Genomic DNA, 15,734 nt, shown 5'->3' on the forward strand with positions numbered 1-15,734 from the left:
CTTCATTTAATAGTACATTATGGAACTAGTGGATGAAGTTGAATTTCAACGGCGAGAGTGATTTTTTCACACGAGCGAGTGCAACGAGCGAGTGCGAAAAAGAAACTCGAGCCGTTGAAATTTCTTCATCCGCGAGTTGCATATACTATTTTTTCTAAGAAATTAGGAAATAAATGTTTGTTTATGGTAGGTATTTTATTTTTGAAATACATTAACTGTAATAGAACAATTTGTGCAATTATCACCAATAATATTTACACTTTTATCGTAAGTAATATTTGAACTTGTATCTTTGTTTAAACTTAGTTGGCTGCTTCCTGTATCAATAACTGCACTTGTATCAGATTCGAAAATGCCGCATTGGCAGCATTCAAAATTTCTTCAGAAACTTCGTCAGTCTCACTCATGTTCATTGTTTTCACTTGTGTAAACTAGCAGTATTAAACGTCAAACACTAACAGGTCGTCCAGCCTAGGCGTCATGATTTTCGAAGCGCGCGAAGCGGACGGTGCGGTCGGTGCAGGGGATACGCGACACGTTTCGCTAGCTGCGAAACGCTCAGGCTGGACGACCCGTTAAAATCGTAGACGGCCGAGTATTTTTCCACTAGAGGGTGAAATGAAATTTCATCCACTGCCAGCGATGGGAAAATGACAAACTTCAACCTTAATGAGTAGAAAAACGATTTTCTAGTTTATCCTTCAGAGTGAAATATTCCAAAGCGGCTTCAGCTGCGCAAACTTTGTTTCCTTCAACACTTAAAATAGCTTGATGAAATAGTGAAGCAGCATTGTGAACAAACCACAGCCAAATTTCTCTCAACAGGATTCTCGAAAAATTGTTTCAGAATAGTAGGGCAATTTTCCAAAGACAGAAAGTAAGTCTGCAGCGGTTTATACATTTTTAAAATTCTCTCAACGGCGGGCATTAAACTTAAAAATCTGGTTTTTGAGAAGGATAACATTTTTTTATATTCCATGTCAACTGCTTCACAAAAAGATTTCAAGTGTGCTACACGAACTGTATAAATGTAGAAGTGTTTGTATATATTGACAACAATAACTTCAATATCTATTGGTAAAGAGTCAGTGGCATTTTGAATGCAGTTGTCGAAAATATGGGCCACGCAACCAATGCCAACAATAGATTTACCACATGAGTTTGTTAATTTAGAAAATAAATTGTTTTTGCCTTTTCTTTGGCCTCCACCAAAATTCGAATTGGTATTATCTGCTGATAAACCTACCCACTTTTCTACAAGATTAAATTTTGACAAAGCATTGTAAACATTATCCTTCAGTTGGTCAGATGTTTCGCCAGGTAGATCTTGTAATTGCAGTAGTTTAACTTGGATGCCTTTTTCTTCATCAAAATATCGGACAAGTAGTGGAACAACCTTAGTTTCATTATGATTTCAAGAATCAACAATAATACTAACAAAATGAGTTTTTTGTAAAGCGTTTTCAAGCCTTGATTTCGCTTCTTTTGCGAGAACGTTTTTTATAATGGCTTCCGTTTTTGTTCTGGCTGACATAAATTTAGGTTCAAATAAACAGGCAATGAGTTTTGAAGTACAGTCCAAGGATCTAAAACTCTGCATATGCTTAATTGTGTGGTAAGCGACCGTACCTTCTTTAGCTGCAATAAGCAAATTTTCAGAACTCACTTCATCTTTTTTAAAAAACGTTTGGAGTTTCTTGCTCGATTGTGACGCTATCTCAGCTAGCCGATGCTTTTTCTTGTTTAGATGTGACTTTATATTGCTGCGGCCTCTGTTTGAAATGTCCACTTCGCTTTTACAAATTTCACAATAAACAATGGGGGGAGAAGCCCTGGACTTTAGTTTCAAGAATGGATATTCCCGTTGTAGTTCTGAATTAAAATGGCACTTTCTCCGGGGTGGAGACATTTTTGTCGCTATTTTCAAACAAAATCCAGCACACTCTCTGTATTAGCTCCGGAATAACTAACTAAGCAGGAATAGGAACGGAATAATCACGCACAATGTGATGTGACGACTGATGAAATATGACATGCGCATGACGCCCGACGACCGTATGCACAAGAACGCTGAGTACTCGATGGAGAGATGACTTCGAAATCATATGATCATCATCGTTTCCAAAAAAAGTACTGTCCTATAATAGTTATGATTAATAAACATACAACTGCAAATACTATTACAAACCTTAAAAGTTGGTATGAAATTTTCCCGAACTACTTTTGTTGCTCCAAATGAAGTCATTTGAAAGCAGTCGTATTGTTGAATATTCTTTAAAAAGTGTATGGAATCTGTTCCTATTCCTAAGACCAATGAGTACAATCAGAGATAATAGAGATATGACAGCTCGCAAAATTAAGCGACAATAGTCCTTATGTACTGCGCCCCAAACCGTCACTTTCGGGCGCGCTATTTAAATTTGAGTGAAACTTTCGTAGCGCGGCTATTTGATTACCAGGGATATTTCCAATCGTAAGAATATACCAAAAGTGGTTAATCTTTCTTCCAAAAATACTAGGTTCCTCATAAATGGAAAAAGACAAGATTAAAAAAATTACAATCATTAAGTTTATTCGAAAAATGATTGTATTATATCTAACATTTGTTGGTGCTTTTGTAATGTTTACATCCTGATTAATAGTAAATGGATAAAAAAAAACATTAAATTACTCAAAATGCTTGTATTAACTTTTCTTATCCTTTAAAACTCTAAAATGTGCATACACAACAAACTGTACAATTTTATAGCGAGGATAATAATAAAAGTACCCTCTAGCTCATTCGACGATTGTTATTACAACCTAACGTTGAAATTCAAGGACGACACTTTAAGGGGTACAAATACAGTTATAATATTGAATGTTACCTTTTCATTGCGAAGACGACTTTAGTCACTTTTAGTTCTGTGCGGGTGTTAATAAAATTATTTTTATCCTCATATTATTAATAGTTATTTACATCACACTTTATTAGAACATAACCAAATACAAGCTATTGTTCTGTATAAAATATATGCAGCACAACCCAACTGGTAATTGTGCTTTTGATTTCGCAACATTTTGTGGGGGCTAACAAATCCCACAAAATTGTGCAACATGTAATATTTGTATATAGTCTGTATTTATTGACTTCCAACCACTATCATCCTAAAACTTTCTCTTCGTCCACCTGCATGTCGTAAAACCTATCTTTTGTTCGCCCTTCCCAATAATTCTTATCCTTCGAAGATTTCGAGTACCTTCTAAAAACCCTTTCAACACAACCGTTTCACCGCTCTCTACACCGACCTGTCTTTTCATTTTCAAAATGACAGACAACACTCTTCACTTTTCCCTTATCTACTGAACCGACAACATAAAAAATAAATACACCACGAACGCAAGTCCTGTTTTAATCATCTGATCACACCACAATTCTTATCTGCTAATGAAGATATCTCCAATTTAAGTGAGAGGTACAACATCCCCACCATAATTAATAATTCCCAACCACCTCATAATGCCCTAAAAATAGATAGGATAGAGTACAAAGAGTTTGATTTAGCTGAACAAAATATCTTACGATAAATATGTGGATACTCAGTGGATGCATGCTTAAAATACTCTTCTCAGATATGCTGTGAAGATACAAATGCATGTGGCAGAAATTCTAGAACTACACTATTGTCGTTTCCAAGCCCACAATTCTGAAACTTTATCTTATGGCAATCTTAATGTTCCGTATGAACAGTTTGCATATTACATTGAACAATTAGAAAATGCCTTCAGTAGATAATACACTTTTGCTTCAAGTTCCTAGACAACTTAAAAACCAGCTGGCCTTAATAGCATCCATGTAGTAATCTCCCCCTTGATTACCTTTTGTCATTATTTGGTTTACTTATCAATGTTATTTTTATAGAACTATTCCTGTACTTACCAATAGTATATTGTTTGTTAAAATGTATGTAACTGTAATAAATACATACATACATATGCAGTTAACATGACTTTTCTTTTATAATTTGAAACCATCGCATCATATTTAATTGAGGTTATCTCAGAGTTCGTGTTTTTCGTTCGTTATGTCACTTTTACTAGTAATATATTTAGTAACATTTAACATAGATGTTAGGATATCAGGTTTACCACCACAAATGTTGCGCCCCCAACCGTCCTTTACGTCAAATTCTGTGTTCACTTCGCTCCCATGCATTTCTTATGGAGCATTCAAAAGCTGTCATATCTCTGTTATCTCTGGTACAATGGTTCTGGAGGTGGAAGCAATGGTATCAATTTCACATTTCCATTTGCGCAACACAATCCATTGGCTTCATTTTTGTATTTCAATGCCTTATAATATTGGCAAGCTGAGTTCATTGGTCCAATAGCAACACAGTTTTAGGCACTGCAATCAATTGACATATCGTAACAGAAAGCAGCTCGATTCAAACTTGTACCATTATTAGTCGAATGTCGCGCTTCACGGGTCTGTCTTAACCGAATTCTTTCACGTTCATTGCGATCTTCACGTTCCTGAGCAGTACGATTAGTTTGATAATTAATTTGATTCGTTGCATTTCGTACAACACTTTTTTAATTTTATAGAAGTTTGTGGCTTTTAGATTTAGTAATATTATAGATGCACAGCAAAGAGACATTTACATTTCAAGTGACATCTTACCACAGATAATTTACATTTTACCATAGACAATTTGTTTTTGAGTAATGTTAGCATCGTATAAATATTGACATTAATATTTATACGATACTAACGTCACTCAATTGTTTTGCCTTCCCCGAACCCCTCCACTAACACTTAAACTTTATGGAATGGTATTAAAGTTTAAATAGACTTTGTTTTTAGGCAATTTTTCAAATTTTTCTCTCCGTAAGAACCATCCTCGTACTTCAACGAATATTTGAAAGCAAAAATTAGCCGAATCGGTTGAGTCGTTCTCGAGTCATGCGCTTAGCAACACATATAGCGATCCATTTTTATTTATATAGATCACTCAATTTTGCAAATAAATGCATGAAGTGTATCTTCAAATGCAAAGATATTTGCAGTGTTCTTTAAACTTTCAATTCCTGATCCTTGTAACTGTAAATTCAACTTATTTAAATGAGCGAAAATGTCTACTAGGTAGGCCAGCCGTAATTCAAATTTCGAATCCCAAAAATCATGCAATACATCCACATTTCTCTCAGTTAGGAACACCTTCAGTGCTTCTCTTAGTTCAAAAAGTCGTGTCAACATATTTCCTTTTGATAGCCATCGCACTTCAGTATGAAGAAGTAGAGTTTCGTATTCAGAATCCAAATCAGTACGTAATTTCTTAAAAGTGCGTTATTTAGTGCACTGCTTTTGACGGTATTCACCACCTTATAGATAATTTTATGGCGCGGTTTAAATCGTCTGGCAACGTTTTGGAAGCTAACGCGTGACGATGAATGATGCAGTGAGTCGTCAGTATCGAGCAGTTTTTCTGTTTCACCAAACTTGCTAGACCTGACCGCGAACCGAGCATAGTGGGCATAGTCTGTACAAAAACCTGCCAGGTTTTGCCACAAAATCTGATGTTTCTCAAGATAGTTGCTAATTATATTCATAACATCTATTCCTTTTGATGTAGTTTCCAGTGCGCTCGACAATAATAATTCTTTGATGGTGTTGTCTTCGTCAACAAATCGAACAAACACAAGTAATTGACAACAGGTTGCAATATCAGTAGTTTCATCACACTGCAAAGCGAAATATGGTGAATTTTTTATCTTAAGCAAAATCTGTTCTTCAATATCAAGCGACATTGTTTCAATTCGGGCCTTCACAGTGTTGTTGGATAGCGGAATTTCTTGAATTTTTTTTTTAGCTTCGAGACGCAAAACTTCTTCAACATCTTAGTAGACAAGGCTTCACTAGTGTTTCACCTATCGTGTGTGGTTTTTTTGATTTAGCAATCAGTTGAGAAATTTCAAACGATGCCGATAGTGCTTTCTGAGATGATTCAAATCTTGAACCACTCGGTCCAAGCTTCATTTTCTTTAAATTCTCCAATTTGCCAGAGAAGAATTCGGGCGATCGATCACTTAAATTAGGATGGACAGTTTTTAAGTCGCGTTCTAATTTAGCGGGTTTTAACGCATCGTTACTGAGCACAATACACATATCACACACTGGGGCCGTGTTTTTCGATTGGCTTCAACTGAAGTAAATCCAAATTTTATGTAATCATTGTCGTATTTCCTCTTTGGTAAATTGGTAATCTTCTAAGGCTTCATCTAATATACGTTCTCTAATATATGCATCTTCTGTTTTTGAAACATGGCGACAAATGGCAGCCCAATCGTCGGCGGTAATTTAAGAAAATTTGGTCTTTGCCAATCTACCACTAACACAGATTTTGGAGGAAGATTAGGTATGACTTGAGACTTTCACCATTTTTGAAAATTGTCTCAGTTCGTATCATCATGATAATCCCCACTTTTTTTGCCTATGTTCCAAAAATATTTTAAAACAATTTTAATTTATGGCAACAAAAAATAATTTTTACCAGAAGTAAATATCAGTAGACCATTTTTCACAAATCCTGATTCATATCCGGCATGGACGATAATTAACCTTTTACCCTTGGCAACAGGCTTACGAATTAATTAATTGCTGCCATCACTCCATTCATATGGAGTTGTGTGAGATGAATGTACATACAAGTATATAGGTTTCATCCGTATACACAATGTTTCGGTTTTCACGTCTAAATTGCTTCGGTTTTTTAAGATATTCTATCCTTTGAAGTCGCACAGAATGCGACTCCATCAATATTTTTCTGTGGTCCTAGATTTTTTCCACCTTTGGTAGTACCATTTGGTTATAAAATTATTGATGCCAGTAAAAAAATTGAAAAACTTACTCGAAACCTATTTTTTTAAGTATTATTTTTAAGGAATCTTGACTTCCCTGAAATGGAATCTGCGAGGCTTAAATTTTTTTGAAAAAACCTACGAAGACATATTATTGAAATTATCTTATAGAAATAAAGTGGTTTGCCCATGCTACTAACTAACCACTTAGCCACTAACTATAACTGCATACCTATCAAACGCCTAACAATGCTACTAAAAACTTAAAATATGAGATTATTCTATACCCTCTAACTTCATGCATACACCTAAAAAAGGATTAAAACACAACTGACCTTCTGTCTTTTTCTTTTGTTTTGACAAACTGTTTATAATTCGTTATTGTTACCGGGTATTGGTCTTATCTACATTAGTTACTCTAGGTTGGGATGTTGCTTTTTTTTGGTGTTGAAAAAGAAAGGTTTTCGCCTGATTTGATTGTGTCAGCTTCCTTCAAAACGCTTGAATATCCCTTTTTGAAAATTCCAGTAGCCTTCAATACTCGCTCTCTAAAATTTTCTATTGGGATATTAATACCGTCTTCTGCTTCTTTTTTCATAAAATTTATAACTTTTGCTATAACCTCTCTTGTTTGGGAATGGAGGATTTTGCCTTTACCAAGTTTCGAAGAAAACATATTCATATTGATATTATCGTTCCAGGTGGTTTCACATAATGAAAACACGCTTTCTGTTGTGGCATTGGATGTAGGGATCCACAATATGAACTAAAAAAATGTAATGAAATTTTTTAGATTCGGATTTGCATTAAAAATTGCCGTCCATTTTTCCAAAGTGGTTTTGTCTGGTTCATCAGGAAGAGCTAATTAATGCTAAAGCTTCCTTTATCGCACAAAATTCTTCCTAAAGTTCATCAACATCGATATATTTTCTTAATGATGTATTTTGCACTATGTTGACCAATGCTGGGAATGTAAATGTTACGCCATCTAAGCACTTTCAATTTTGCCAGGTATTGGCGCTGGGAGGGGAGTGCAAGGGGTGCACTTACACACCCCTCCCCCCGGGTTAGTATAAAATACACACTTTAATTAATCAAACCCAAAGTTCTTCTGTTACATGTTTATTGTGTAAATAAAAACTTAAGACATCTAGGTTGTTGTCCAAAATTGTTCAACACTTTGTCAATGAACTTGTCTTCTTGTACCCTTTTTCGATGAATACAGAGTATGCACAAGCCGCTTAGCTTGACATCTCCTATTGTAAACCGATTCCAGTGATTCGTAGAGAGCTGATATGCTTCCGTTTTGTTTTTGAGTTTGTTGAATTATATGAAAGTTCTTTCAAAGCTCGTATGATATTGATAAAATTCTCAGAAAATTATTTTTTTATACTCTTATACTTTTTTGACCAGCGAGTTTCGCAAAAGAGAGGTATATTTGAAATTTGATTTCGTTGCAGCGTAGGGGATCATGTTGTATCTTTGACCAATTTTTATCAAGCGCATCACAATGCCACTTACTGGACGCATGAGATTGTGCAGCTTCATGAAATTTTTGATACTTCCGGCAAGGAGAAACTATGAACTGTCCTTGCAAACCGCGGTGCACCAGAGGTCGAAATAAAACGCACATTCGACATAGAGGTCATTTTGCTATAGCTGAGTAGGCCAACCAAGGGTAGGTTTTAAGCCATTCAGCTCGAAAAACTCGTTTAGTAACAAGGTCTAAGTCGCTTTTAATATTAAACATTTTAGTGGGAACCCAAGAATGTCTAAGTAATTTCAAACATAGTTCGTCATTGAGGTGATAATTAGAATCTAAGCAAAACCCAATATCCAACGACGAATTGGTTGTGCTAGAATCGAATAGTGCATCTTCTTGATGAGCTGTACTAGTAGCACGGCTAGCTTGAAATATTTTTAACTCAAAAGTGCTTGCACCTCTGATTTTTTTGCACAAAAAAAATAAAAAATTACTTAAAAAAACGACACTACGTTTTATAAAACAAGACGCTGATCAACTAAATTTTGTAGGGACCGTCCAATACTAGTCAAAGCATCGGCCATATGGTTTAGGATTTCTATTTTTTTTTAATAAGTTTTCTTTATTTTAAGTTTTTTTTTCTAAATAAACTTTATGGTCATTTGATGCTTTGGTCGCATTAGTTAAATAATTACATTTTCTAGAACATTTTGTGCTTTTTCTAGTTTTAAATTGATGTTGCGAAATATTCTGATCGCAATGATCGCTAGTGTTTTCATCATTTTTCTCTTCTTCAACTTCATTTTGTTCTACAACAGGTGTCAGCGGTATTGAAGAAGGTGAAAAAAAAATCATGCCAGCATTTTCTCCAACCTTGTCCATTTTTATGTGCACCGGGAATGGCATTCAGCAATTCGGTAATGTTGTCCCATTCATTTTGCCTATCTCTGTGCGTATACTTGGTGGAATGTTTTCTAGTTATTCACTGCTTCCGAGACTTTACAAATTCCAGCTACATCTTTACTTGTTTTTCGGAGCATTTGCACCTCTTTTATTGTGTTGTTTATCCATTTGTGTACGTATTAAGCACGATCCAAATAATTAAAAAAATTGTTTGAATTGTCACTCCTATGTGTCACCTCTTGTCGTAGCTAGGACACGGGTAAAATTTAAACATTTTTAAGATGTTGTCAGTGTTTGCTCTGCGCTAAACAGCGAATGTTCGTTACAGCGTAACGAATATATACAAATTTCATTCGAGATACACCCACATAAAACTTTATGACAGATCCTGAGTGAAACCCCTGCACAATGGCAACAGTAATTTCTTGCTTTTAACACCCTATGCGACCAGAGATCGGCACGTGCCGGCAGAATTTTTCAGGGCCGTACTCTGTTAAAAAAATAAGGTGAAGTAATAGACAAATTGTATTAGTTAAATAATATTTATAAGATTATAAGTCACTTTCAGACTCAGATGACTGCCCATTCACAATGGACATAAGGCATAACAAGTACATAAAGCTTACATAAATACATAAAGTTGAAACGATGGAAAACGTGTACCCATGTTCACAGTGGACGAACGTAATTCTTATGCTTATGAACGTTTTATGTAATCCTTGTGTGCGTACATAAAGTTGAAATAAGTTCAACTTTGTGCACGAATTATGTCAAAATTATGTTAAAATCTAGGGATTTTTGAATGCTGCTATTGAATCCCTTTGACAGTTGGCACTTGGCACTTCACACCTTTGATTATATTATATATATTATAATCAAAGTGTCACACTGCGAGTCTGTTCTGTACTGCGAGTTGTCAAGTTCGAATATCGTACGAAATTGTAGGTTAGATATTTTGATTGACTCAGTTTGAGGTTAGCCGTTTCTATGTTTAGCCGGGAGTTATTCCGTTCTGCGTTTGCGCAGTTTAACAATTCTTACCGAGTTCACTTTGTCCACTGTGAACGTAGATAAGCATAAGCCAGACACAAACCAAAAACGTAAATTATGTTATGCGCTCGTTCTTATGTCTTATGTCCATTGTGAATGGGCAGTGAGTCGTTATTTATTGAAATTATAATTTCGTTAGGCCGTGTATTTACAAATGTTGATTCAACTTTTATAACATGCCGAATACAATTTTGCCATTTTTCAGAAGATATGAGTTCTGATTGTTGTCTAATAAGATTTACTACAGCGGGAGAACTTTCTGGACGATTATTATATTTTCTAATATTATATGTATAACATTACCGAAAGCAGGTAAAACTTTCAACTCAACCCGAATACGGCTCTGTATAAAATGACCTGTCAAGCCCTTTTCATAATTTATGGTTGCGGTTTCAGGAACACCGATTTTTGAGTGATTGGTCCCATAAAATTTTATGTGGGTGTATCTCGAATACGGTTACTATACACTAGAATAGGTTTTTTGTAAAGTGTTCGCTATATAACGCATGCGCTATATACATATAACGTATAAAGTCAAGAATAGCACCCCAGGTGAGTCTAAACTTCCAAGAGCTGTTTCCAAATCATTTCTGTCAGTGGCATAGGCAAACCCGACTTTTACGGTCGTGGACAGTGAATTTCGTCCACCCAATTTCTTTGACAGAAAAAAACTCTAAATTAGCCCTTAGATCTTTCTAACCTTTTTTTGTCATTTTGACATAAAGGGGCAAACTAATTTGCATGGCTTTCATACCACTTCTGCGAAGTTCTGTACAGGGAAGCAGGTACGACACGGGCTAAATTTAGTAGCAACATTTTCTGCGAAATTTCTCTGAAAGTTTTCACATTAATTAACTCCTTTTAACAAACATGCACTTCGACGAAGTCAATTCTTTGCGTATCATACCTGCCTCTCAGGTTAGAAATCAATCCAAAACCAAACAGAAAACAATTTCAAATGATAAAAGAAACGCAAGAAACTTTATTAGATGCACAGAAGTATGTGATTATAATACAAGAACAAAACAAGAAGAGAACAGAATTAATACCGTCATTCCCCATTGGCATCTATAACTTTAGCCAATCGTTTAGGCATAGACGCGCAGAGGTTTCTAAAATAGTTTTCTGGTAACTCATGCCATGCTTTACTTATTGAAACCAAAAGTTGTTCCCTGTTTTCAAATATTTGTTGTTTTTCTTGCAGCTTCTTGACTAATAAACCCCACATGTTTTCTATAGAGTTTAAGTCTGGACTACGACTGGGCCAATCCAACACTTTTACATCGTTCTCGGTCAACCAGTCGATCACTCTCTGCGCAGTATGAACTGAACAATTGTCATGCTGAAAAATAAAGTTCTATTCTCGATATATCCCAGTCACCGACGGCAGCATCACATTTTCCAGAATTCTAATATAAGTCAAACTGTTCAATTTTTCTGGCACGTGTAATATGACCCCACGACTAAGACCAGATACCCATGCCCACATGTTGACAGAAAATCTTCCGCTTTGTTGGTATGTTTGAATATATCTGTCATTATCCCGCATGTTTCGGGGCCTGTATACTTTCAACTTTCCATTTTGGCAAGACTGAAAGACTTTCTCGTCTGAGAAAATAACAGAGCTCCAAAATCCCACATCCTGCATTAAATGTTGTAAAGCAAACCCCATTCGTGCCTCCATGTGGCTAGAAGTTAGCCTTATTTTTTTTGCTGATGTGTGGTTTCTAAGTCCTTGTTCCCTAATGCGTCGTCGCGCCGTTCTTGCTGATCCGGGAAAATTAGTAATGGCTATAGCTTCGACTGCGATTGTAAATGAAATTCACTGTCCGCGACTGTACAAAGGATGTGATATCTATTACAATTTCCACTGTTCTATCATCGATGTAGGCAATGACTTGCACTGGCAGGCGATGGTTGATAATGGTAGAAGTTATTTCAGCCTTCTGTGGCTGGCTTTGACTGTGAGTTCCGTTTTTCCAACGTTATTTAGGGAACTAATCGTACGTCGCTCAAACATTTTCGATTTCTTCTTTCGATTTAATTCGCAAGGTCTCAATTCTTCAATCAAACGGGGATTGATTATAATCAATCACTAGGTAACAATTTTTCTAAAAGTTGTTGCTTGAATCTGTTTTTTGTATTTTTTGTACTGTGTTGATGCTCTTTAATAGAAATACGAAAAATACATTTCAACAATCAAGACATCCAGAAATAAGACCATTAGTAACTTTTTTCCAAAAATATATTGAAATCACTTAACTTAACACTGATAATAATAACAAAAACCATTTTTACATTAATAAAAAAATCAAAAAACAAAGAAGAAGTAATACAGCACATTATTTTCTTTTAAAAAATAGTTATTTGAACGGCACTTTCTTTTGTAGCACACATTCTTGCTTCGCAGCAAAGTCCAAACATAATCACTAGGGTGATTCAAAAAAAAATAATAATTTTTTTTTTCGTGCAAAGAGGTTCAAAAGTTTCTTTTCAACGTAAAAAAATACCAGTTAAAATTTGAGCTCTTAATATTAATATTAAGACGGTCCGCATCGCGTTTTTCTATTTCCCATAAGAATAACATGGGAAAATTTTTTTTTGTACCTTCTGATTTTTATTGCTAGCCCGTCGTGTGTCGTGAAAAAAATTCAATCACATATTTTTATAGAGAATTGAACGCTCTACAAAAAGTGTCTCCTATGATTTTGCGAGAAACCTGATAGTTGAAGAGTTATTTTAGGCTAAAGTTAAATTTATCGCAAATTTTGACGTTTTTGATGCATTACAATAAATTTGATGGTCTTATTGGAATAAATCACCACAAAAATTTATACACATTTTAAATTTAGTTTTTTAAACAGTAATTGTTTATAATTTTATGCTATAATAAGGCCAGTAAAACTCTTTCCGAACATTTTCAGCATCAGTGGGTTAAAAAATCATAGTTTATTTAACCTAAAGACAAATATTTTTCTTCAGTAATTTAAAATACTTACGAAGGAATAAATCAAATGACGATTGGTATTGTATGAATAAAAAATTTATTTACTTTACTTTTAAATCAGGCTTTTAAATCGTTTGAAAATTACTTAGCAATCCAATGTAATTTAAATTTTTGTTATTATTGAAGATTTTTTTTTAAACAATCTGGATAACGTTGCCGATGTTCTCGAACTACTTGTAATAAATACTGTAGTTGGTCTTCATCCTTAGTGAGATAATTGTTATATTCTCCAATTAACGCAATTCCTCTTTCAGCTACGTCATTCGTTACTTTTAACGTTTTAAAAAATTCAGTACATTCGATATAACTATCGAGTTTCACTGACCTTATTATAGCATAAAATTATAAACAATTACTATTTATAAAACTAAAGTTAAAATGGGCATAAATTTTTGTGGTGATTTATTCCAATAAGACCATCAAATTTATTGTAATGCATCAAAAACGTCAAAATTTGCGATAAATTTAACTTTAGCCTAAAATAACTCTTCAACTATCAGGTTTCTCGCAAAATCATAGGAGACACTTTTTGTAGAGCGTTCAATTCTCTATAAAAATATGTGATTGAATTTTTTTCACGACACACGACGGGCTAGCAATAAAAATCAGAAGGTGCAAAAAAAAATTTTCCCATGTTATTCTTATGGGAAATAGAAAAACGCGATGCGGACCGTCTTAATATTAATATTAAGAGCTCAAATTTTAACTGGTATTTTTTTACGTTGAAAAGAAACTTTTGAACCTCTTTGCACGAAAAAAAAAATTATTTTTTTTTTTTGAATCACCCTAATAATCACCCATCATTGCCTCGTCCCATCGCCCTTGGTAACGCTTTTCCATCTCGTGGATGTCTTGATGGAAGCGTTCTCCATGTTCTTCGCTAACGTTTCCTAAATTGTCTTTAAAAAAATCTAAATGCGAATGTAGTGTAGTTTTCTAAAAGTTTTTAACACGTCGTCAACGATAGCTACGCAATTGTCACTTCGATGATTGCCAAGAAAATTCTCAACAATGTTCCGAAAAGACCTCCATGCATTTTTTTCCAAGTCTTTAGATTTGAGCATTTGGCGAATTTGAGGTCCCGTAAAAATTCCAGCTTTCACCTTAGCTTCAGAAAGTTTGGGCCGTTTTTATTCTCCATACTATTGATTATTATTATTTACATATTACAGTATTTACATTTATATTTTCCTGTTTAATTGTTTAATATTTAAATGCAGTGTATAGGAGGAGGCAGGCATCTCTGCACTCTGTTTAGCAAATTCACAAAACGCAAAACGATTACACCTTTTTGCTATCTACTTATAAGTTTCTGCTTGGAAATTCTTTGGTATCATAAAATCTATCTCTCCCTTTCGTTCTGTCGGAGCCAACCTGCCTGTACTCAATATTCGGCGGCGGATTATAAAATCGATCGCGGCAGCCAGTTTGTATGTACCCGTTTTCATTTGTGCAGTGTAAGTACTCCTTTCTTAGGAATTGTAGTAATTTATAGCTGCAATTTTATTTGCTTTACTGCACATATTGTTGTACAACACATCCTATATCCCTAATCTAGCTTGAATAAATGTATTCCAATAATAAAATTCCATTTCATCAATATCATTCATTTAATTAAAATGGGGAATCAAATCAAAACAAGAGCGTAGAAATGTCATCATATTTTTGTAAAAATTTTACTCGCATTTATCCTTAATGCTGTGGCGACACAATAACCCGTTGGTAAGCGGAGAAAGATAAGCGGCCTCGTTGTCTAGTGGTTAGGATACCTGTCGGGCAAGCGGGGGGCGTGTGATTCGATTCCCACCGAGGCGGCAACATTTTTCTTCGCTTACCTTCAATGCTGTTCTCAGAGACTTCAAAAGGGGGTCAAATAAGCTTAAGGTATTTAAAAGGTGCTCTGTTGTGTGGGCCATAAATTACAGCTTACCGCCTGAGCTAATATTTTGGGTTGTCTAACTTACTAAAATTTGCTTCAAAAGCATTGCAGTTTTTTTTTTACAATATCGAAAAAAAGTAAAATTTTAGAAGAAAGTAAAAAAATCTCTTTCACCTTGATATTTTTTAAAAGCACACCGAGTTTTCGCTGAAAATCAGCTCTTGTTCACTACAAATTTTGTACTAATACTAATAGTCATAAAGTTTTTAAAATCCTCTGCAGTAATTTATAATCAAAGACTGACGTTTTCTTTTCAATGAAGTTCATTTTTATGCAAAAAGCCAAACGTAGAATCCTTTTACAAAAAATGGTGTCAAAAAGTAACGTTTTTTAGAAGATCGATGAGTGGAAACAGCGTAAGAAATATTTAATAAAATAGTATTTGCTCATTTTATTGAAAATACTGCTAGATTTAATAGTATTCATTTTATAAGAGAGCACAGAATCGTTATGATTTTTGTAATAGATTCGTAGTCTAAAAGCGAATCACTCATTTCAGAAATATCCTTACT

General features: G+C 34.7%; 1 protein-coding gene across 1 annotated transcript; it reads right to left on the reverse strand.

Moving 5' to 3' along the window:
* Positions 1-5,357: 5,357 nt before the first annotated feature.
* LOC135143420 (protein FAM200C-like) lies at positions 5,358-8,473 on the reverse strand. The gene is made up of 4 exons (XM_064075286.1): positions 8,362-8,473; positions 5,911-6,102; positions 5,535-5,867; positions 5,358-5,491 (listed from the first exon to the last, which is right to left on the reverse strand). The coding sequence occupies exons 1-4, from the start codon at positions 8,471-8,473 to the stop codon at positions 5,358-5,360; spliced, it is 771 nt and encodes a 256-aa protein (XP_063931356.1).
* Between the last annotated feature and the right edge of the window lie 7,261 nt (positions 8,474-15,734).

This window comes from Zophobas morio, unplaced genomic scaffold (assembly GCF_036711695.1).
Source record: "Zophobas morio isolate AGI-343-1 ecotype UQ-CSIRO unplaced genomic scaffold, CSIRO_AGI_Zmor_V1 ptg000058l, whole genome shotgun sequence".
Classification (NCBI taxonomy): Eukaryota; Metazoa; Arthropoda; class Insecta; order Coleoptera; family Tenebrionidae; genus Zophobas; species Zophobas morio.